This window comes from Callithrix jacchus, chromosome 1 (assembly GCF_049354715.1).
Source record: "Callithrix jacchus isolate 240 chromosome 1, calJac240_pri, whole genome shotgun sequence".
In the NCBI taxonomy this organism is placed as follows: Eukaryota; Metazoa; Chordata; class Mammalia; order Primates; family Cebidae; genus Callithrix; species Callithrix jacchus.
This window is the reverse complement of record NC_133502.1, coordinates 140,789,732-140,811,167: the sequence shown is the minus strand read 5'-3', so window position 1 is coordinate 140,811,167 and position 21,436 is coordinate 140,789,732. Positions and strand designations below refer to the sequence as shown.

The following is a 21,436-nucleotide window of genomic DNA, read 5'->3' as shown; positions in this document are numbered from 1 at the left end:
AGTGGGGCATGAACCTTAGGGTAGGGTGAGCCAGAAAACTCGATCTTTGATTTCTTTCTACCTATTTGTATATATTTGATGAGGTATGTTGTTTCCCTTTCCCTGACTATAACCTGTTATTTTAACTTATTTTTTTCCTAGTAGTTCTGATTGTCTATATTTCTTATAAAAACATAACTTGTAAAAAATAAAACTTTGTAGAACAAAGAGTATCATAAGTAAGTCTGATATTCATGAGCAGAGGTTATATAAGATTTGAGTTGATACAGAGGCAACAACTATAGGGTGTTTTTGCAATTTGTAAGAAATAATCTGTTAGAGCTTTTTTGATGTTTCTTTTATCTTGGGACACTGTTTGTTCTGATGTTGATTGTTTCATGCCATATGTTCCCTGTTCATTCTGTGGAGGTAGAAATAATTTTTGTAAGGATGCCTCTTTCATATGTATTAATACCACTGAGATGCCTCATGGTTTGCCCCAACCAGTTAGTTGGTTTCCGTTTCTGCTCTTTTTGGGACTGCATTGCCTTAACCCTTTCTCTACCCAACCCACTTAAGAAAAGCTGCCTTTCAAGAAAACATCTTTTTCTCTCAGAATCATTTTGCTAGTGATATAAAATGTGATGATTTTTGGTGTGCAAGTTATCTTTTGGCTGGGCATGGTAGCCCACGCCTGTAATCCCAACACTTTGGGAGACCAAGGTGGGCAGATTACCTGAGGTCAGGAGTTCGAGACTAGTCTGGCCAACATGGTGAAACCCAGTTATCTTTTAAAAAAAAAGTTATTTGGGGCTGGGCATGGTAGCTCATGCCTGTAATCCCAGTGCTTTTGGAGGCCAAGGCAGGAGGATCGCTTGAGTCCAGGAGTTGGAGACCAGCCTGGTCAACATGGCAAAACCCCATCTGTACAAAAATGTACAAGAATTAGCCAGGCACATTGGGATGCACCTGTAGTCCCAGGTACTAGGCAAGCTCATGGAGAGGATCACCTGAACCTGGGGAGATGAAAAAAATTTCTTTAAAAACATTTTTGCTCTTATATGAGAGTTTGTTGTATTACCTCCCCTTTATTAAAAAATAGAATAAAAGAGATCATTGTTTCTTGATTAAGCTATGTTATAGAAAATATAAAAAGCCACCTATGTAATGATTTCATTTTGTGAGTTTATGTTCTCTTCTGTTCCTTATAGAATGGACATGGTGGTGGTCGAAGCCAGCAGACACTAGACAGTAAGTATAGCAGCAAGCTACTCTTGTCATGGCTGGTGCCAACCCAACAGAGGAAGATAGCTCACATGATGCGGAAAACACCAGTTGTTCAATGGCTAATTCTTTAAAAAGCAGCCCTTTTGCCTTTTTTGTTTTTTGGATCAGGTATTAGCTGGTGGTAGTATTAGAAATGTCATAGCCACAGCAAGAAGGAGGTGATGGTCTCATTCTTCTGCCCTAATCAGACTGCACCACAGGTGCAGCATACAGTATGCATTTGAAAGATGCCTGGGTCATGCAGGATGGCTCATGCCCATAATCCCAGTGCTTTGGGAGGCCAAGCCAGGAGGATTACTTGAGACCAGGAATTCAGTACCAGCCTGAATAGTGATACCCTGTCTCAGTAAATTAGAGATAATAACAAATTAGCTGGTCATGGTGGCACACACATGTAGTCCTGGCTACTGGGGAGGTTGAGGCAGGTGGGTCACTTGAGCCCAGAGCTACAGTGAGCTATGATCACACCACCGTACTCCACCCTGGGTGACAGAGTGAGAACTCTGTCTCTTATAAACAAAAAACAGGTCTGGTGCGATGGCTCATGCCTATAATCCCAACACTTGAGGAGTTTGAGACCAGCCTATGCAACATGGTGAGCCCTCATCTCTTCAAAAAATTAATTCAAAAAAATTAACTGGGTATGGTAGCTCACACCTCATGGTTGGAGGTTCGTTGATCGTTCTGAGCTTGTTGGATGACAGAGGAACTTTTGATTCTAGCAGTGGTAGTGGCACATTTCTTTTGTCTAGGCATGGGTCAAGAACTAAAGTATCTGGGAAGCAGTGTACATGAACCTAGGTTTTCATTTCCTATACTACTCTCTTCTCCCACACTTCCTTCTCCCCTTCCCTCCACACCCCCTTTTGTTGTTGTTGTTGTTGTTTGTTCAGAGAGGCTTCCTGTGAAGCTGTTAGCATTGTAATCCAAGGCCCAAGGTGGTACCTTTTGGGGTCTTAGTTTTAGGTGAGGTGTATCTGTGGTGTCTTTATATGGTTTCTCTAAGAACAGGGTTTATATATGGAATAGACTGCCAGTAAAAAGGCCTCTGTAAGAATTCACGTAGGTGTAAGTTGACCCTTTTACTGCTTATGTTTGTTTTTGACCTGCTCTTCCTTTAGAGACTCAAGTGCTTCCCATTTTAGAACAGGGTTGCTCCTCTTTCCTAACTGGAAAAGACAATGATGTTTTATTTCCAAGCACATATCTGAGTTGTATGTGTGGACAGCACTGAAACTGAGTCTTTCCACAGCTAGGATTGAGTGTCTCCACGTCCTTTCTGAAGCCTAAGAAGCTCATTTATGTGCTCCGAGATTCATCTATTCAAGCACATACCAAGGAAATGCTCACTGTGCATTCGGAAGTAGGTGTTAGGTGTGTGTTCTTTCTGCAGATGTTAAGTGTCTGTGTTTCTCCACAACATATGCATCAGCCCCCACTTCCTTACATTGGCCATGAACATTGGTAGAGTCAGCCTGACGTGGCAGAAGCACATATAGGTGGTGTTGCCTGTCAGCTTATTATTCCCCTTTGCTGTGCCCTTTGAGGAGTTTGCCTCACATTATAATTCTACATGTTAGGGTCAGCACTTGTTTTTCTTTCTGGGTGCATCTACAGCTTAGGTTCCTTTAGGTGGAAAAGTATGTCCCCATATAGGATGGATTGGATTATAAAGGTGTCATTTCTTATTCTTTGCTGTGTCTTGAACAGCTGACCATGGTGTGTCCTTTGGTAGTAGTGTTTGACAGACAAAGGGCTATCTGGTGACATGTTTGGCATTTTCCTGGGGAATATAACTGACATGTCACAGGATACTGAGCATATTTTCAGATACTTAGGATTGGTTGTAGAAATAAACAGATATGTTTCTTATAGCTGCTTCATCCATTCCAGCTCCAAAGACAGCAGGCCCTCCCTCTGCCCTCCCATCTGGGAGCTCCCTGCCCAGTACCACCTCCTGCGCTGCACTTCTGCCATCCACATCCCAGCACACTGGCAACCTGACTGGCAGCCCTCTCTCTCAGCTTAGCAGGTATGGGGGAGATGTGGGCCCAGGATGAGAAGTACCACAGGGCAGAGTCCTGGAGCTCCTATAGAAGGTTGCTCCCGTGAAGAGAACACACTGTTGTCTCTGACATGATGTCCTGGGCTTTTGCATTAAACCAAACTCTAGCTTAGGTTTTGGCTAAGTTGTGCCTTAAAACCACCAGATGTCGAAACCTTGCCTGCTTGTACCGCCTCTGCTGGCACAGAGCTCTGGGTCCCCTGGGCAGAGTGTGAGGCCACCTGTCTTCACCTTCCAGAGGGTGCCTGAGCCTAGCCTCTTTGGGCATTCTACTGAGGTGGAATGAGAATGATGGATTTCTGAGCAGGTATCTGACTTGAACTTTCCATGGCTGAAGAAACGATGTTATTAGAGCAAGGTGTAGGAAAATGGGTGATGTTGCTATGTGTGTCTTCTGGGGAGCCGCCTTCTTCATCCCCCATTAGCCAGGAGCAAAAGTGGATTTGATGGGAATTTCACCTCTGACTCTGGCATGTGGGGTTGAACATAGGAACCTTCATCCTTCATTCACTAATGTAATGGGGATGTCAAGGATGGCCATGTTCTTAGTGCAGCTGTTTTCAGTTTTTTGCATCTGAGGAGCAAATGGATGTTATTGACAGAAGCATGGCAAGTCCGTTATGTTAGGACCCCATCATTGGGTTCTGTGGGGATAAGGAACAAGGATGGGTCTGAAGCTGGGCCTTCACTAGGGACTAGGGACAAATTTGAATCTAGCTAACTGAGCCATGTGGGCCTTGTTCATTTGGAATCGCTTGTTCAGGCAGACATAATGGCACTCTGTTTTATCTTCTAGTTCACTCTCCAGCCACCAGAGCAGCCTCTCCTCTGTGCACACAGCCCTCTCCTCGAGCACGTCACACACAGTAAGTGTCCGTGTGGCTTCCTCCTCATCCACCATGCTTAGGGAACCTGGGGCTTAGTCATATGCAGCTGGGGCTTCAGTCTGATTTTTAGTTTCTGGTAATCTAGAGTTGGTTGGCTGAAATGTCTTGATGGCATGATCAGGTTCAAGCTTCTGATTTTCCTGGGCACCATCTGGGAACATCTTGCTTTCTAAGTTTGTAGCACCTGGGAAGAATTGTTGCTCCAGACCTGATCTGTCATTGGCAGGATTGTCAGGTGGTGACTTGGCTCCCAGGAATTTGCTGTTTGATCTTTCCTTGTGCCTTCTTTCTTGAATCGGAGGCAGAGACTGTGAGAAGGTCAGTGTTGGAGAAAAGAGAGTCTAAGGGCAGGAGTGGAAGCAAATGTGTCCTGGTGAAAAGCCAGGCAGGAGGGCCGGTGTGGGCATACCAGCCGGGAATTGTCCTCATATGCCAAAGAATAGCCCTAGATTATGGTTATTGAGGTGTGGCTCAGTGGGTTGTGGAGGTCTGAGCATGGTTTTAAGTGGTAGGGATCAGCCAGGTTGTGGTGAGTTGCAGGGTGAATGGTAGTGAGATGGGGAGGAGAGGAGGTAGATTGTAGAGGGCACACAATGGAAACTTAGGAGAGGCTGAAGCCTCTATTGGGAGGATAGAAAGGCACCTGGATTAACAAGATGTCCATGCTCCTGGGCAACAGGAGGCGTTGGGTGAGGTTGGAGTAGACAGGTCCACAGGCTGGGAGGAAGGATTAGGGTGCAGACAAATGAGGAGGCAGGAAACTGGTGAACTTGGTGTCCTCTGAAGAAGGCAGCAGCTCACCAACAGAGTGAGGTGGTAGAAATGAGACATTCTGTCCTTTCCTCAGGATCTGCCTAATGCTGTGGTTTTCAAACTCTAATGTTCCAAGTCAAATCTTACACAGAATCTTTTGTCATAAAACACACAAACTGCCACTTTGAAAATACAGCACAGTGTGGACACTTCTGCCTGTCCCCCTGCCCTCTGTGGCTCATGGGAGCTGTGAGCTGGCCTCAGCAGGAACACCGTGGAGCTGCCCTGTGTGTCTATGCCTCTGCTGCCTGGGAGCCTGGTGCTCCTGCACTCTCTGTCTCTGCAAAAAAAAAAAAAAAAAAAAAAAAAAAAAACTAGATCATATATTCCGACCTACCACAGCCAGAATCGTCTCATCCAGTGGGTCCCATACTTTGTCAATGTGACAGAATTGTGACATTGCTAATACAGTTGCCCCTCTATATATGCAGGGGATTTGTCCCAGAATCCCTGCGAACACCAAAATCTACACATACTCAGGTCCCATAGTTGACCCTGCAGAACCCATTTACAGGAAAAGTCAGCCTTCCAAATATGTGTGTTTTCAAATTATGCATGCCTGCATTGGGTTGAAAAAGAAATCTGCCTATTAAGTGGACCCACACATTTCAAACCTGTGTTGTTAAGGGGTCAACTGTATGTTTATAATATTTCATCTTAAAAGTTATAGAAAGATAGGCACTGAAAAGTTTTTCTGTCTCTCATCTACTTGGCTCCACCTTTATATTTTCTCAATCCTTTAGATGATTTTTCTTCTAATAAAAGTAAATAAACGCAATGCATACACAGTCATTTTCCCATTATCATCTGCCCTTTTCTCTTTTTCTTGTTACACAAATGAGAGCATTTTATGTGCAGTGCCCTTCAACATTCCCCCCCCACCACTCAGTAATGTATCTTGATATTTCCATGTTGAAATATAAGGGTTTTTGGTTTTGTTCTTCACAGTTCTACTTTATGACGTTATTGAAGGTTATTTAGGCAGCCCTTTATTTCAGGTCGTTTTCAGTCTTGATGCCATAGAGAATGTTGCATTTGATAACCTTCTACATAAGTCTTTTCATGTGTATATCTGTATGTAGCAGGTCAGTCCAGGATACGGAACAGCGAGGCATTTGTGATTTTATACACATTTCCAGATTGTCCTGCATAGTGAACCAACCCTGTTTACCTCCCACTGGCAGTGAACGAAATGTCCTATTACTCCACTGCTTCCTCAAAATGGTGTTATTAAATACTTGTGTTTTCTTAGTATGTTAGCAGAAAAATGGCCTGTCAATCTAATTTTTAATTTAATGAGGTTCTATATCCTTTTTGAAAATATATTTGAAAAACATTTGATTTCCTTGATGTGAGCTATTTATTTTTATTTTATTTTACTTATTTATTATTATTTTTTGAGATGGAATTTTACTCTTTTTGCCCAGGCTGGATTGCAATGGTACAGTCATGGCTAATTGCAACCTCTGCCTCCTGAGTTCAAGTGATTCTCCTGCCTCAGCCTCCCTAGTAGCTAGGATTACAGGCACACGCCACCACGCCCAACTAATTTTTTTTTTTTTTTTAATAGAGACAAGGTTTCACCATGTTGACCAGGCTGGTTTTGAACTGCTGACCTCAGGTGATCCACCTGCCTTGGCCTCCCAAAGTGTTGGGATTACAGGCATGAGCCACTGCACCCAGTCTGTATGCTATTTATATTCTTGGTTCCTTTTTTTGTTAGGTCTTTGATCTCTATTTCTAGAAACTCTATATTAGGGAGCCCATTGTGATGGGAGGTACAGGTATTTTTCCCCTAAGTTTGCTGTTTATTATTTTTCACATGGACCTATGCCTTTTCTTCCATTTTTCCCATAGTTAGATCTTTACCACTCTCCATCAATAACCTAAAGGAAATCTCAGCGTCTTCTCCTGCCTTTGCTTCTCTGGGCCCATCTGGCAGTTGACTTCATAGGCCCTACTGGATGGACTAAGTGAGGCCTTTAAAATTGGTGTTGACCTTGTAATCCAGCAGGTTGATGTCCTCCCAGTTCTGGAAGATCAGGGCCAGAGACAGGAACCCCATCAGGCAGCTGAGGGAGAAGAGACTTGCCAGTTGAGTCTTGTCCTTTTAGCAAGTCAGAACCTAGTTCCCTAGTGAGCATCTCTTAGCAATGGGGAATGTTCATTTTTAATTCCGAGATTAAAAGGTTGTATATATCCAAGTACACTTGCGAGCATTGGTCAGAGCTGTTCAAGATTTCTGTGGCAGATGGTGGGGAGTCTGGCTCTCCTTAGCAAGGACCTAGATGGCAGGCAGGCCAGTGCATCCTTTGCCCTGCTCCTGGTGGGGCTCTCTCCAGCCTGGTCCTGCCCGTCTGTGCTGAAGGAACAAGACCCCTGGAGCCCGAGGAAACCATGTTTTTGGCTGTCTTCACCTTGTTGAATCTTTTCTGGGTGTTAGCTCCTTAGAGCCAGTGCCCAGGTGAATAGTGAGCTGTGGGCATGGGATGGCATGGAGAGTTGGTCTGTGGAGGCGGGGTGGCTCCTTTTCCTGGGCCCTTCCTGTTCTTTGGCTTTTCCTCTAGGAGTTTATATGCTGCTTTCTATGCCCTGGTTTGGAGACTGGTCTCGCTTTTACAGAGCTTATTCCTCTTTTTTGGGGGGACTGGCTTTGCCTACCTAGGTGTACCTCTCCCACTTACTCTCTCAGTGCTTGAAGTTGTCCATAGGGCCCTGTTGCTAGGGTTGAGCAGCTGGTCAGGGCTTCTGAAATGTGGGGCTTCTACTGGGTTTCACTCTTTCTTCCTAGGGTTACCTTGTCAAGCAGGCATAGTGGCAGGCCATGCCCTTTTAGGTGGGCCCTGGTGAGGTGTTGGTGGACTGTGAAAGGTGTCACCGGGTTTTGGAGCAAAGGCCTCTCTCAGCCTCCTGTGGTTTCCAGACCACAGTGGCTGACAATTCCAGTAGAAGGGAATGTCCAAAAGATTGAGACTTGGCTGGGCTTCATGTAGCCTCTGCTTGCCTTTTCTCAGACTGTTTGCTTTGCTTTGAGGTAGGTACTCGTCCCATATTCAGGTGGTCTGTGTTTATTTAAGATCTGAAGTTACCTTGGGGTTTCTATGCCCTCATTTTGGAGGCCAAAGCATGAGCAACTTGAAGGATTTTTAAAGAGAGTTGTGGTCATTAGAGCTCAGTGTTAATAGTCTTGATATTTGGTTTATGTGTTGTATCCTGATGGCTGGAACCAGCTGTGAGGGGCCGCAGTGAGCACTGAGCACAGAGCCTCTCACCTTAAGGGTGCCTGGGTGGCTGTGTCATCACCTGCCTGTTCAGCCTTGAGACTGTGGGCCCAAGTGCCAGGCCAGGATCTCCCAGCACCCTCCTCCGCCTCCAGATCCATGTGTCCTGGCTTTTCTTTTGCTAGCATGCCAGTGTGGAGAACGCGCCTTCCCTCCAGTCCTCAGCCACCTTTTCCACGGCAGCAACCTCCACCTCGAGTTCCACATCCTCAGGTGCTAGCCTGTCCAGTAGCATGCATACCGCGAACAGCCTCTGCCTGGGTGGGACCCCCACGAGTGCGTCCAGCAGCAGTACCAGGGCCGTGCCTTTGGTGACCTCAGGTATGTGCTCCAGAGGCCTTTCCTGCCCACCCCTGAGCCCCTCAAAGGTACCTGCTTGGCTTCTGAGGAAGACAGTGCAGGCATCAGGAGAGTCTGAGGGGCAGGCCCACCAGGTGTGCTGTGTGTTCCATTGGCCTGATCTCCCCATCCCTGATGATGCAGATGGATTCTCCCTGGCAGCATTCCTGGCCAGTATTTACTTCTAGCTTTCCAGTCTTTCCTCTGTTCATCAGTTGACATTGTGACTTCGAGGGGTCAGGGATGACTTATTGTGGGCTCCTCCGGGCCTGTCTTTGTGACTGACTGCAGACCTAGGGTGTCTGTAGGCCCAGCAGACTGTGATTTGATGGTCGCTGCTAAAACCCACTTCGAACTCAGTCTGTCCCTCTTCTGGCATTGCATGGAGGAGTGCCTTGACCTCTTTGGAGGAGGCAGATTACTTTTTGTGTCTGTTTTCTCAGTACAGCAGGACCTTAGGGATTGGGGGAAAGGGGCTACTTTTGTCTGGGCCTAGAACACTCTGACGTTGAAACAGCCTCAGTGTGGTGGCCAGGCTTTGTCTCCCCTTCACTGCTTCATAGTGTGACCCTCTGCTTCGTTTGGCCACTGCCCTTCTTTGGACCCATCTCTGGTAGCTCAGTGACTATGCCTTCTCCTGAAGCAGCTGAGATGCTCGCTCTTTGTGGTGACCACTTCCCTCCATTTGATTGTTTTCTCACTTTACAGGCAAAGCACCCCCAAACTTGCCCCAGGGGGTGCCTCCCCTGCTGCACAACCAGTACCTCGTGGGTCCTGGAGGACTGCTTCCTGCCTACCCGGTGAGTGCATGGTGGGACTTCTGGCCTGCCCCAGCTCACCTGGCCTCAGGGGCTGGTACCTGGTGAGAGCCTGGTGTGGGGCCCAGGTTGCTCACTTCAAGCTGCCCTTCCATCCCTGAGTCCCCCACCTCTGCCTCTCTGAGCCCTGGTGGTCTACTTCTATCTAGATTCTGTCACGGCAGGCTCTGTTGCCATAGCTGATCCAGATCCGATTCCCGGGTGTGTTATGCCTCCCCACCTTGTTTTGATTCCTAGATTGACCTGCCTCCCAGGGGTTATATGTGGTTCCTAAAATAACCTTTCTGGTTCTCACACAGATCTATGGCTATGACGAGCTCCAGATGCTGCAGTCACGGCTGCCAGTGGTGAGTGGGGTGTGGACTGGTCAGAGCAGAGGGTTCAGAATCTTGTACATGTCCCTCTTCTTGTGGTCTTTGCTGGCACCCTGTCTGGCCCTTAGGATCCTCTGCCTGAGGAACCCCTCAGCACCACTACTGAGAACACTGTTTTCATCTGGCGTTTGTGCCAGGCATAGCTTTGGCACATGAGTGTACAGTGCTCATCCCTGGGAAACATGAGGGCCTTTGGGACCTGGGGACCACCTGGGGCCCTGGTAGGCCATGCTCCCTGCTAAATATTGGTCCTTATCTTCCCTCCTCCATCTTGTTTTCTCTCTTTTTTTTTTTTTTTTTAAGAAAAGTCATATGACACAGGACATGGAGGTTGTTTAGTTGGCCCTAGAGTTTTATGTTTTTCTCTTCCTCAAGAGTACCGTATAGTGTCTTTAGTCTGAGGTGGCCAGTGACTGCTCTTCTGCCGCCAGCTGAATGAGTGGCTTGAGCTGATGGTCTTTTAGGTTTTTTCTGGGTCTGGCCTCCAAACTAGATTTGTGAGAATGCCTACCCTGGGACATCCCTGGTGGTTGCAGCCTTACTTGGAGGCCAGGGTTGTCTCTTTATTCTGACCATTGGTGCTAGAATGTGATGTGGGCCTTTCCTGGATAGCCACATGAAGAGAACTGAGGACAGAGGGAAATAGGTCTGCTCCTTGCCTTGCCTGTGGGCAGGACTTCAGCCTGGGAGCCACTCTCTTCTTGCTCTGCCATTTCCCAGGGCACATGTCAGAGAGTTGCAAGCAATTGGGACAGCCGTGTCAACCTCTGTTGCATAGTCTTGCCTGTTCCTAAAGGAAGAGGTTTTCTCCCTTGTGCGGCTCTGCCTTCTCATTCTCTTCCCCGTTGGTGTTGCCCCTTCCCTGCCAGAGCACAAAGAGATGACAATGTCGCTCTTGTTTCAGAAGAGTAGCCCTTTCCACCTGCTGGCCTTATTTCCAGAAGCAGAGGCCCAGCCGCGCCTTCAATCTGTGGTGGGCCAAAGGCCCAGAGTGTGGGAGGCAGTGCTGAGCCCCAGGATTCATCTGCTTCAGGGGCTCTCTGTGGTCTCCACACTTTTCACAGCACTCCTTTAGCTTTTCTCACTTAGTGCCTTAGAGAAAACACCCTCTGGAGCCCACCTTTTGAGATATGTTGCTTTTTTTTTTTTTTTTTTTTTTTTTTGAGACAGAGTCTCCCTCTGTCGCCAGGCACCAGGTGCAAGGCTGGAGTGCAATGGCACGATCTCAGCTCACCGCAACTTCCGCCTCATGGGTTCAAGCCAGTTCTCCTGCCTCAGCCTCCCGAGTAGCTGGGATTACAGGCACACACCAGCATGCCCAACTAATTTTTGTATTTTTAGTAGAGACAGGGTTTCATCATGTTGGCCAGGATGGTCTCGATCTCTTGACCTCATGATCCTCCCACTTCGGCCTCCCAAAATGCTGGGATTACAGGTGTGAGCCACCGTACCCTGCTGATATGTTGCTCTTTCTATCCCTCGGGTTGTTTGTTAACCTCTGCCGCTTGTAAGCCTAGTTCCAGCATGGAGATTTCTCATGGTCTGTGAAAGGGCTCCCTCTTCTGGGCTTTCTCCTGTGCCTTCCCAACTCTGCCTCCCCCAGGGGTTGTAGGCTGCTGTGGGTTTCTGGGAGGTTTCCTGGAGGGTGTGAGTGCCATTCCAGCCAGGATGGCTCTTCTCTGGCTGTGATTGGGCACAACCCAAGGGCTTTCCCTTTCCTCAGGGACCAGGTGTGTCCTGGAGTGTGAGGCCCTGGATGGTGAGGGTCAGGTCAGGCCTCCTCCACACAGCTCCACGGTGTTTTGCCATCTCTGCTCCGCACTGTGTTGTATCTGCCATCCTTCCCCCAAGTCCTAGGCCAGGGGTGTCTGTCTAATCTTTTGCTTCCCTGGGCCATATTGGAAGTAGAATTGTCTTGGGCCACACATAAAATACATGAACACTAACTATAACTGATGAACTTAAAGAATTGCAAACACGTTTCATAATGTTTTAAGAAAGTTTATGAATTTGTGTAGGGCCAATTCAAAGCCGTCACTGGCTGCGGGTTGGACAAGCTTGTCCCAGGCCATGTCAGTGTTTTGAGGGCAGAGTAGGTGGTGACAGGCCAGTTCCAGGCTTCACCTGGAGTCCTGCTTATTCCTGTGCCTACCTGGCACTGCCCCGTCTCCTCTGAAACCTTTCAGGCCCCTGCTCTTCTTTTGCTTCCTTTTTTGGGTCTGCTCTGTTAAGTCAGCTTTCCTAGGTGCTCTGTAGTCTCTCACACACAAAAGCCAACGAGGTTGGTTCAGCTCGAAGCACTCACACAAGCATCTGCCTGTGGTGTCAAATGGATGTGTAAAACTTGGTCTCCAGGGCTCTGCCTGGCGAAACTGCAGGGTTGGCCAGTCTGTGTGCTCATGCGTTAGGCAGGCTACCTAGTTGCCTACGGGCACCATTTACTTGCCGTTCTCTGAGACTGCTGGCTTTCAGTTGTGCAGTCCATTTCAGGAGTGTGGTGTCACCTAGACTTTTGTGTCCTGGTTCTGTTCTCCTGGGAGTTGGGCAAGGCCAGTTGCTGATCAGGTCTCCCTGGTCTTTCCTAGGACTACTATGGAATTCCCTTTGCTGCACCCACAGCACTTGCTGGCCGAGATGGGAGCCTAGCTAGTAATCCATATCCAGGTGAGTTTGCTCAGTGGATGAGGAGTGCGCTGGCCTAGCGTGAATTCCAGGAGCTGGGAAGCAGCGGCAGCAGCAGGGCTGAGAGGCCTCTTGGTGGCCTGTGCCGAGCTGGCAACCAGACCAGTTCCTGTTCGCAGGAGCCAGCCTGGCCTGTCTCTTGTTGGAGGAAGGGCAGTGGCTGGAGTCAGTGCTCTCTCCTAGGTGATGTCACAAAATTTGGCCGTGGGGACTCTGCATCCCCTGCACCCCCTACCACACCAGCTCAGCCACAGCAGAGCCAATCACAGACCCACCACACAGCCCAACAGCCCTTCCTGAACCCTGCGCTGCCACCTGGCTATAGCTACACTGGCCTTCCCTACTACACAGGCATGCCCAGTGCCTTCCAATATGGCCCCACCATGTTTGTGAGTATTTCAGCAGGTGTGACTGTGTATCCTGGCTTTGGGTTGCTGGCAGGTGAAAACCTGGGACCTATCTTCCATCAGGGAGGGAGGGTCATAATTCCACTCATCTTATCTGGCCTTTAGGACTTGTTCATGCTGGTAACAAGGTCACTTTCCTCTGCTGTGTTTAGATCCAGCATGTGTTGCACTAATGAAAACACAGGTCCCCTGTGATGGTGGGTATGTCACCTGCTGCCTTAGGCTCTGGCAGGGGTACCCGACCAGTTTCAGCTTGCGTGCTTCTACACTTATACCTCATCTGCTTCCCCTCCCAGGTCCCTCCAGCCTCAGCCAAGCAGCATGGGGTGAACCTGAGTGCCCCAACACCTCCTTTCCAGCAGGCCAGTGGTTATGGTCAGCATGGCTACAGTACAGGTGAGTGGTGCTTCCCAGACAGACAAGACATGGGGTCAGACAGGCTTGCCTGGCTCACACATTCCTCTTGTACCCTGCCACTATAGGTTATGATGACTTGACCCAAGGGACAGCAGCAGCAGACTACACCAAAGGTGGCTATGGTGGACCATCACAGGCACCAAACAAGTCTGCAGGTTCTGGACCTGGCAAAGGTAGTGTTAACCTCTTCTTTGCAGGATAAGGCCTGGAGTGGTGGGCTCCTGCCTGATCCCTTCTCAGGCAGGGCAACCCCCGAGTGCCCCTGGAGGTGGGGGAGCCTGGAGCTGGGACCAACTGCTGTGGGGAACAACTGCTTTTCCTCCTAGGAGTATCGGTGCCTTCAAGCACCACCGGTCTACCTGATATGACTGGTTCTGTCTACAATAAGACCCAGGTGAGGGACAAAGGTGGGTTGGGTGTATAGGTTTTTGGGAGTTTACAGCACAACCTGACCTTCACTATTGTCTTCTTTGCCCTGCAGACTTTTGACAAGCAGGGATTTCATGCAGGAACCCCTCCACCTTTCAGCTTGCCCTCCGCCTTGGGTTCCACTGGGCCCCTGGCCCCTGGAGCGGCCCCTGGCTATGCACCCCCACCATTCCTGCACATCTTACCAGCCCACCAGCAGCCCCACTCACAGCTGCTGCACCATCACCTTCCACAGGATGCCCAGGTGAGCACAGTGATGGAGGCAGCCACCCTGCTCTGGGCCAGGGGTTCTGTTCCAGCCTTGACAGCCTTCCCTTCTCTTCCTCAGAGTGGCTCAGGTCAGCGCAGCCAGCCCAGTTCCCTGCAGCCCAAGTCTCAAGCCTCCAAACCCGCCTACGGCAACTCTCCATACTGGACAAACTAAACCCGAAGAGAGGGGTGGGCTGGGGCAAGGCTTACCCTGGGCAGGAGAGAACACATGAGCACATATATGGGAGCCCAGTGCCCTTTCCTAGAATTCCCAAGACTAACTGTGTCAGCCGTGCCTCTGTGGGGAGCCTGCCTCCCAGACTGGCTATTGTATGTAATGTATTTATGTATGTATTTGTAAATGTGATAGAAGTCTAGGGGAGTGGCGGGGGTGGCTGCAGATGTTAGCCAGGTCTGCTCTCCCCATTCAAGCCCCTTTTCTGCTGTAGCAAAATAAGCCGCTCCACCCCATCTGCCTTTAGGCCTTCTTCATAGCCGCCACTGCCCAGTGGGCCATTAGGGGCAGTCTCTGGAAGGCTGGTTCAAGGCTATTTGGGTATAGGGGTCAGGTACCAATGAAGAATCACGACTTGTCTCACTCCTTTGGAAACTATTATTTTAGTTTTCTTTCCTGTGGAATTACTTCATACCTCTATTTCTGAGAAACTGTTCATTTTGTCATCTGTCATGGCCCCTTCCACCAAATCTTGGGAATAGTAGTGATATCCCTCCACCCAACACAAATACGGGCACCTGTTTTTCTTCATATAGAACAGGGGCTTCTGCTCTGGTCATATCCCTAGAGACTTACTAGAGACTAGCTGACCATTTAAAAAATAATCATCTGAGTTGTTCAGTCATTCAGCTCCCCTTTAAAAATCAAAGATAATCTCCAAGCAACACATCTCTCTTCCAGTTGTCTTTAACCAGGTGGGCAACTGTTTCAGGTGTTTTCTCTTGCCCATTCCCCACCTAATAAAGTTCTGAGAGCATGCACGGTCTCTGTGTGGTATGACTGAAGGGAAGCTCAGGGCAGAGGCCTTGGACTTCACAGGGCTAAAGGAGACATGGTCACAGTCTTCTGACGTAGGCTATAAAGGCTTGAATTGTTTTTCCTTTTTACTGGACCCTCTTGGCCCAAATGACAATGGCTGTAAGGACAGCTAAACCTCCTCACAGGGCCCAGGCCATGTTGATCAAAGTTAACCTGGCTTTTTTTAAAATCGCCTTAAGAGACTTAGGGATACAGCAGTATCCCACAGAACCCTGTCAAGTGGAACACCAGAGCAGGGTAATTTCTTTTCCAAACCTCAGGGGACTTTTTCAATCTGAAGCAAAGCCAAGAACAGAGAGCAGGGTTCTAGACCCTAAGGGAGAGTAAGTATGAACAGGTATACCTGTCTTTTGGTGTTTATCAACTGAACATAATCATCTTGACTGGCAGTCAAAAGCTGTGGTAGAACATGTGACTGACTATTGAGTTTTAGGGTGTCATGAGGTAGGCTGGTGGATCCCCGGCTACATAGCTGCTCCAGAAAGGCCCAACCAACCATTTACCTTGGGTCAGGCCAGAACAAGAGAGTAGCCAAGAGCCATAGGAGAGAGGCAGATCTCTTGGCCATCCACAACTGTGCTTCAACCCGCAGGCAGGCAGCTCAGCGTCTGGAAGTGTGCCCAAGGTGCTCTTGCCTCTCTTTTCAGTCCTAAATCACTGCTTCAGACCAGGTTAAATAAGGAAATAAAATGGCTAGTCAGGTCATTGTGTCAGAACCAGACTAGGGTCAAAATCTACTTTTTCTGTGTTTGGCCTCTCCAATTGAAAAGCAATGGTCCTATTGTGATGGGACCAATACTCCTATTAACCCACAGCTTAGGATCTTAACTAGAAAAAAGGGCAAGTGTCTACAACTAAAATTAGTCAGTACTTTTATTAAGGTGATCTACCTGATCCTTGCTATTAGCAGCAGGAAATTAGGAAAACAGAAGACAGTGAAACAGTCCCTCACTGACATACTCCTATTGACTCCTGTTTTCAGAATCAAGTTTAACAAATGACCATGTCTGTAAGGAGCTTGAAAAGATTGGGCATACAGCAGGGAGGTAAGTTAGAAAGGCAGATCCCCCAGTTTTGGTTTTTGTCTAATTTTTCAGCTGGGCCTTGGCATAATCTGCAAGGTTAACAGTGAGACCACCTTTTTGTTTTTTTTAACACAAGGTAAAAAAAAGAGGGTCATCTCATGGGGAAGTAGCAATACAGGTATTTTATTTCACATTTTATTAGTAGACATGGGCAGAAAAAGACAAAATAAACCACTAAAGGGGAAGTCAACACAAAATGCATCAGATAATCTTTTCTCATAAGTTAAACTGAAGAAAAACATCTACAATTTCAGCTAAAACTATTAAAGTCAGGTGTGTCCTGCTGGTTTCAGAAAAGTTGAAAATTGCATCTCTGAATCCTTTTAGTTTTAAATGTAAACCTTGTTTATCAGGATGGGAGGGGTCGAGAGCTGCACATTTCCCCTTCCAATCAGTCTCTTCACTGCATGTGCCCCAAACATAAGGAAACCAGCAAGTAAGAAGCCAGGGCAAGGGAAAGAAGGTTCTACAAAAAAGTTTGACTAATAGAAAAGAACTCTGGAATGATAAGGACAAGAGGGGAAGATTGAAACAGCAACAAGATAGATGTTCTTCATCCAGCCTCAAAATACACAAAACTGAAGAGCATCCAGTGAGGCCTCAAGGAATCTAAAAATGCGGGATTTTGAATTTATGTCACACCAAATAATAAGTACAACTGTACGCGCATGATTCCAGGTTGAGCCTGAGACCTCGACTCCCAAAAAGAAAAAAATTACAAACTCAAGTGTTTTTCCACAGGATGTGTTCTCGGGGACAGAGCTCTGGCACTAGCCTCTGGGTTTTGTTAAGTCAGTCTAAAATATCAGAACGTCCACCTACTAGCAAGAGACTTACCCAGTCTTCTGGAACTGACTACTTATCAGAGGCAAACCCAGCCCTTGATAGTAACACCCCAAAGGGCTGAGAGGAACCTCCACTTGGCGCTCTGGCTCCCTGAGTCAATGTGTAACAGAGGCCAATAGGGCCTGATGGAACAGAGCTGTGCAGCAGAGCACCTCCCACAATGCCAGGGTGCTGGGCCTGCCCTGCGAGTGAGATGCTTTAGCAGTAAGGGGAATGAAAGGCTTAATTTTAGGGCTCCAATAGAGCAAGACCAAGCTACTGGCTGTAAACTTGAATGGAGGTCTTGGGGGCAGTTTTGGGGAGAAATCAGAGCACTGAGAGAGGCTTTGGATCCAGATTTGCAGGTTAACCTGGAAGCATTACTTAAGAAGTATGGGGAGTAAAAAGGTAGTTCCAACATCTGTCAGAGTTTGTAATCAGGCAACTTGACAACATACTACAAAGCTGATCTGTTCCATGGATCTGACTGGAATCACTAGATTCTGGGCACAAGTAGTAGCCCTGGCCCTATGGAGATCATAGATTCTGGGACCAGGCTCAGTGACCCATAAGACTCTTTGCATGTTAAAGATTCTTATTTCATACCAGACCAAACTTCAGAGGTCAGGAAGGGCTGCTGGGAAGAAGTCATGTGTTTGGAAGTTTGAAGAGTGAAAACCCTGAGATCAGAACAGAAGGAGGAAGGAGCTAAGGAAGTAAGTGTCACCTACTCTGGCCTAAGATTCCCTTCTGCCCCTGTCCCTAATCTGCCCTTTGGTTCTGAGTTGTGAGCCGAAGGAGGAGTTGACACTAGTGCCCAGGGGTCTGAAGTAGGACTACAGTCAGTCCTTGCTACATTTTCCTTCTGAAACCTGATTTTACATTATAGCGGTTTCCTCCAAAGAATAATGCCCTCCTATGATTTGGTGCACCCCCATAACATCCAAAAATCACCTTCAAGTTCTGAAGTCCCTCGATGGTGAAGGCTGCTGGATCTCAATACTAATTGAAGCAACACGACAGAGATCTGGAAAATCAAAGCTGCAGCGAGTGCATCACAGGAATATATAGCCTTACCTGGCCTAAAAACTGCCTGCAGTCAACTCCCTCAGCCACAAGACACAATCCCAAGGGGAGCTCTATGCACAAATTCTGCTTGCGCTCCACAGCCCAAGTATGTTGAAAGGAGAAAAAAAGTCCAGCTCGCATCCAATGAAGACAGCGAGAACTGGCAACTTGTCTCACACACATCCATGTTTTTCACTACCAATCAGTATAAGCAGCTCGATGAAAAACCAAAATCTTAACACATGCACCTAGGATTAATACTGAGTAATTAAAGGTGGCTCCTGAAAAAACAAGAAACAAAACGACATGGTAAGAGTGTATTTCTGATGGGAAGGCCATGCTAAATATAAAACAGATGGTTCCTCTCCCAACGGTGGCCACCAGTAGCATCAACCAAACAGCGTAGTGATTTTTAACTCTTTGTTCCCATCACTAAGTCCACCCCCACACACTCATCCCAACTTCCCAACTTGCCCCACTCCCTGGGGGGCGGGGGGGGAGGGAGTAACAACCCTGCAATAAACAGCAACCAAGTGCTCAGTTCTATGTAAAGTATGAATATTTATTTCAGGCTTTCCATCCCAATCGATTTCAAAAAACAAAGTCTGATTTCTCTCCTCAGAATAGCTGAGGCCTCCATGTTTTAGGATGATTTCATGGAGATTGGAGGAGCATATTTCATCAGGCTTAGCACAAAGTCCCTGACACCCACCATATCCCAGCCTTAGGAAGGGAAAGAAACAAAACTCACCACCTTGGGGCTGAACGAATGCACACAGGCTAATGTAAATGAGCAGCTAAACCTTGGCAAATTTGCTTTTTTTTTTTTTAAGTTTGTTTTGTGAGTTTTTTTTTTTTCCATTTTCTTTTGCTACCCAGTATATGCAGCACTTGTGAACTCCCAACAGGTTTCAGCTTTAAACACATTAAACATCTTGAAAGACTATTTAATTCTTCAAGAATCTAAAAACAGACCAAACGTGTTTTGCTGTGAACATTCTGTAGAGACGGAGTGAGGCGGGAGTTTGGGTTGATGTTTTTTAAAAAAAGAATCAATACAGTGATGGAAGGGTAAAGAATGCAAGAATTCAGACATTCTGTGGAGGGTTACTCTCTCTCCATTAAAGGTCCATAAAAAGGAGGAAACTGAGATCCATAAGGGGAGTCAGCAGGAGCTGTGTGTTTCCCCGCCCACTGTGAATAGGTTTTTGCTGAGGGGCCATGGCCAGGTCCCCACTTGCTCCCCTCCCTTTGGCCTGAGACGGCAGGGCAGTACAGGGGCACTGAAGGAGCACGTCACGACTCCTCATTCCCAGAATCATCATCATCATAACAGTCGGCATCTTCCTCCTCCTCATCTTCATCATCAATGTCGTCATCATACAAGTCGTCGTAAAGCAAATCTGAGCTGTTGTCGTTGGAAGGCACTTTAGTTTTGATGCAGTATTCCGCCAGGGTTGTGGGGACCTTCACTCCATCCTTTTCTGCTTCAGCCTTAGTGGCTGAAACCTGTTTCCTGGAGGGAGGGTGACAAATGGTTTATGGTAAGTCACTGTTTAGAGACAGATTTATAACTGGCCTTAAATAATCATTACTTATGACTCAGATTTCCAAACTTCAGTACCTGCCTGAAAGCATCTGACAGATACCCTGTACTATGTAAACTTTGACCTTTTAGGGGGGAAATACAGTGTTATGTCAAGGAAGTTTAAAGCAATGGATCAGTTATAGCCAGAACCACTTCTGAGTCGCCTCATCACCAAAACTCATTATGTGCCCCCAACAATTCTATTCACTTATAGTAAAATTCAAATACCTTATGCCAGATTCCAAAGTCTTGCATGACCCACTCTTTTATTCTTTCTTTGAGACAAGAGTCTTGCTCTGTCACCCATGCTGGAGTGCAGTGGCGCAATCTTGGCTCACTGCAACATCCACCTCCCAGGTTCAAACAATTCTCCTGCCTCAGCCTTCTGAGTAGCTGGAACTACAGGCATGCACCACCACACCCAGCTAATTTCTGTACTTTCGGTAGAGATGGGAATTACATCATGTTGGCCAGGCTGGTCTCAAAACTCCTGATCCACCTGCCTCGGCCTCTCAAAGTGCTGTGATTATAGGCTGAGCCACTGAGCCCGGCCACACAACCCACTCTTGTATTTTCTCCCAGCCCATCACTTTCTCCAACTTCAACACATTCACCCTGGCCTTTTTTTTTTTTTTTTTTTAATTTGTATTTATTTTTTACAGTGTTAGGTATAACACCCTGGTCTTTTTTGGTATCTCAGACACACCTCGTTGATTTTTCTGTCTGCACCACTTGCTGTGCCCCTGCTTCACACATGCCTGGCTCCTCCTTGTCACTCAGAAAGCAATGCCTCGGATGTTAAGGCTTACAAATCACCTTAGAGAAGGCCTGGCCAGACAACCCAATTTAAAGAACCATCTAGTCACACTTTCACATTATCCTACTTAGCACTATCTAGTATTTTTTGTTTGCTCATTCTTATGTCTCCCCATATTCTAATGTGAGCGTCAATGTCTGTCTTAGTCTCTTCTATTTCCCCAGTGCCTAGCACAAAGCCTGGCACAGAAGAGGTGTGCAGTCAATTCTATGAGTGAACAGAGCAATATGTTGTTTCCTTCAACAATTACAAAAATTTGAGTCAAGGCACTCTTCTTGATCTTCCTAATGTCAATATCTTTTGGTTGTACTTGAAGCTCTTCTTCTGTTGCCTTGCTTTGCATATGGATGGTCCTGAGGTTTCTGAGCTTGAATCTCCACTCAGCATTCTCCCTGGGACATCAATCATATGTTCCCATATTTTAGCCACCACTCATTTTATGCTGACAGCTCTTGGCTTATATAAACAAATGCCTTTTGGAAGCTTCTGTCCTGATGTTCCATATGCAGAGGTAGACTACATATGCATTTTCTACCTCTGTAGCCAGTTTCTCCCATTTTACCTCTCTGAATAAACATCGCTTAAAATAATAAATCTCACTCCGAAGACCTATTGTTTTATAGCTTTTTTTTTTTTTTTTTTTTTGAGATGGAGGAGTCTCACTCTGTCGCCCAAGCTAGAGCACCGTAGCATGATCTCTGCTCACTGTAACCTCTGCTGCCCAGGTTCAGGCAATTCTCCTGCCTCAGCCTCCTGAATAGCTGGCATTACAGGCACCTGCCACCACACCTGGCTAATTTTTGTAGTTTTAGTAGAGATGGGATTTTACCATCTTGGCCAGGCTGGTCTTGAACTCCCGACCTCATGAGCCACTGCACCTGACCACAGCTTAAATATTTTTTTATCTGTCATCTCATCCCTACTGCTACTGCCTCAGTTTAGTCCATGTTGGTCCCCTCGTCAACTGATTTT

At 47.1% G+C, this 21,436-nt stretch overlaps 2 protein-coding genes and 1 non-coding gene across 46 annotated transcripts in view; 2 read left to right on the top strand and 1 right to left on the bottom strand.

Annotated features, from left to right (window-relative positions):
• The window catches only part of UBAP2 (ubiquitin associated protein 2), a 160,179-nt gene that overhangs the window by 124,790 nt on the left and 13,953 nt on the right, over window positions 1-21,436 (top strand). For 32 of the 41 annotated variants that reach the window (XM_035307986.3, XM_035308030.3, XM_035307978.3 and 29 more), the window contains 13 exons: window positions 1,191-1,230; window positions 3,160-3,298; window positions 4,128-4,197; window positions 8,438-8,633; window positions 9,360-9,451; window positions 9,769-9,816; window positions 12,429-12,507; window positions 12,709-12,914; window positions 13,229-13,328; window positions 13,415-13,522; window positions 13,676-13,743; window positions 13,831-14,022; window positions 14,107-15,019. In XM_035307986.3, the coding sequence (XP_035163877.1) occupies window positions 1,191-1,230; window positions 3,160-3,298; window positions 4,128-4,197; window positions 8,438-8,633; window positions 9,360-9,451; window positions 9,769-9,816; window positions 12,429-12,507; window positions 12,709-12,914; window positions 13,229-13,328; window positions 13,415-13,522; window positions 13,676-13,743; window positions 13,831-14,022; window positions 14,107-14,202 (1,434 nt within the window). In that variant the 3' untranslated portion in view covers window positions 14,203-15,019. Of the gene's footprint in view, window positions 1-1,190; window positions 2,641-3,159; window positions 3,299-4,127; window positions 4,198-8,437; window positions 8,634-9,359; window positions 9,452-9,768; window positions 9,817-12,428; window positions 12,508-12,708; window positions 12,915-13,228; window positions 13,329-13,414; window positions 13,523-13,675; window positions 13,744-13,830; window positions 14,023-14,106; window positions 15,020-21,436 lie in introns of those variants that run through there. The other 9 variants (XR_013534907.1, XR_013534905.1, XR_013534880.1 and 6 more) reach the window with 5 other exon arrangements.
• LOC118148468 (small nucleolar RNA SNORD121A) lies at window positions 2,436-2,516 on the top strand. Its single transcript, XR_004735285.1, has one exon. It is a non-coding gene; the product is annotated as a small nucleolar RNA SNORD121A (small nucleolar RNA).
• UBE2R2 (ubiquitin conjugating enzyme E2 R2) overlaps window positions 16,267-21,436 on the bottom strand; it is a 112,936-nt gene continuing 107,766 nt past the window's right edge. For all 4 annotated transcript variants that reach the window (XM_035308134.3, XM_078370834.1, XM_002743021.6 and 1 more), the window contains one exon: window positions 16,267-19,575. In XM_035308134.3, coding sequence (XP_035164025.1) covers window positions 19,356-19,575 — 220 coding nt within the window. In that variant the 3' untranslated portion in view covers window positions 16,267-19,355. The remainder of the gene's footprint in view (window positions 19,576-21,436) is intronic.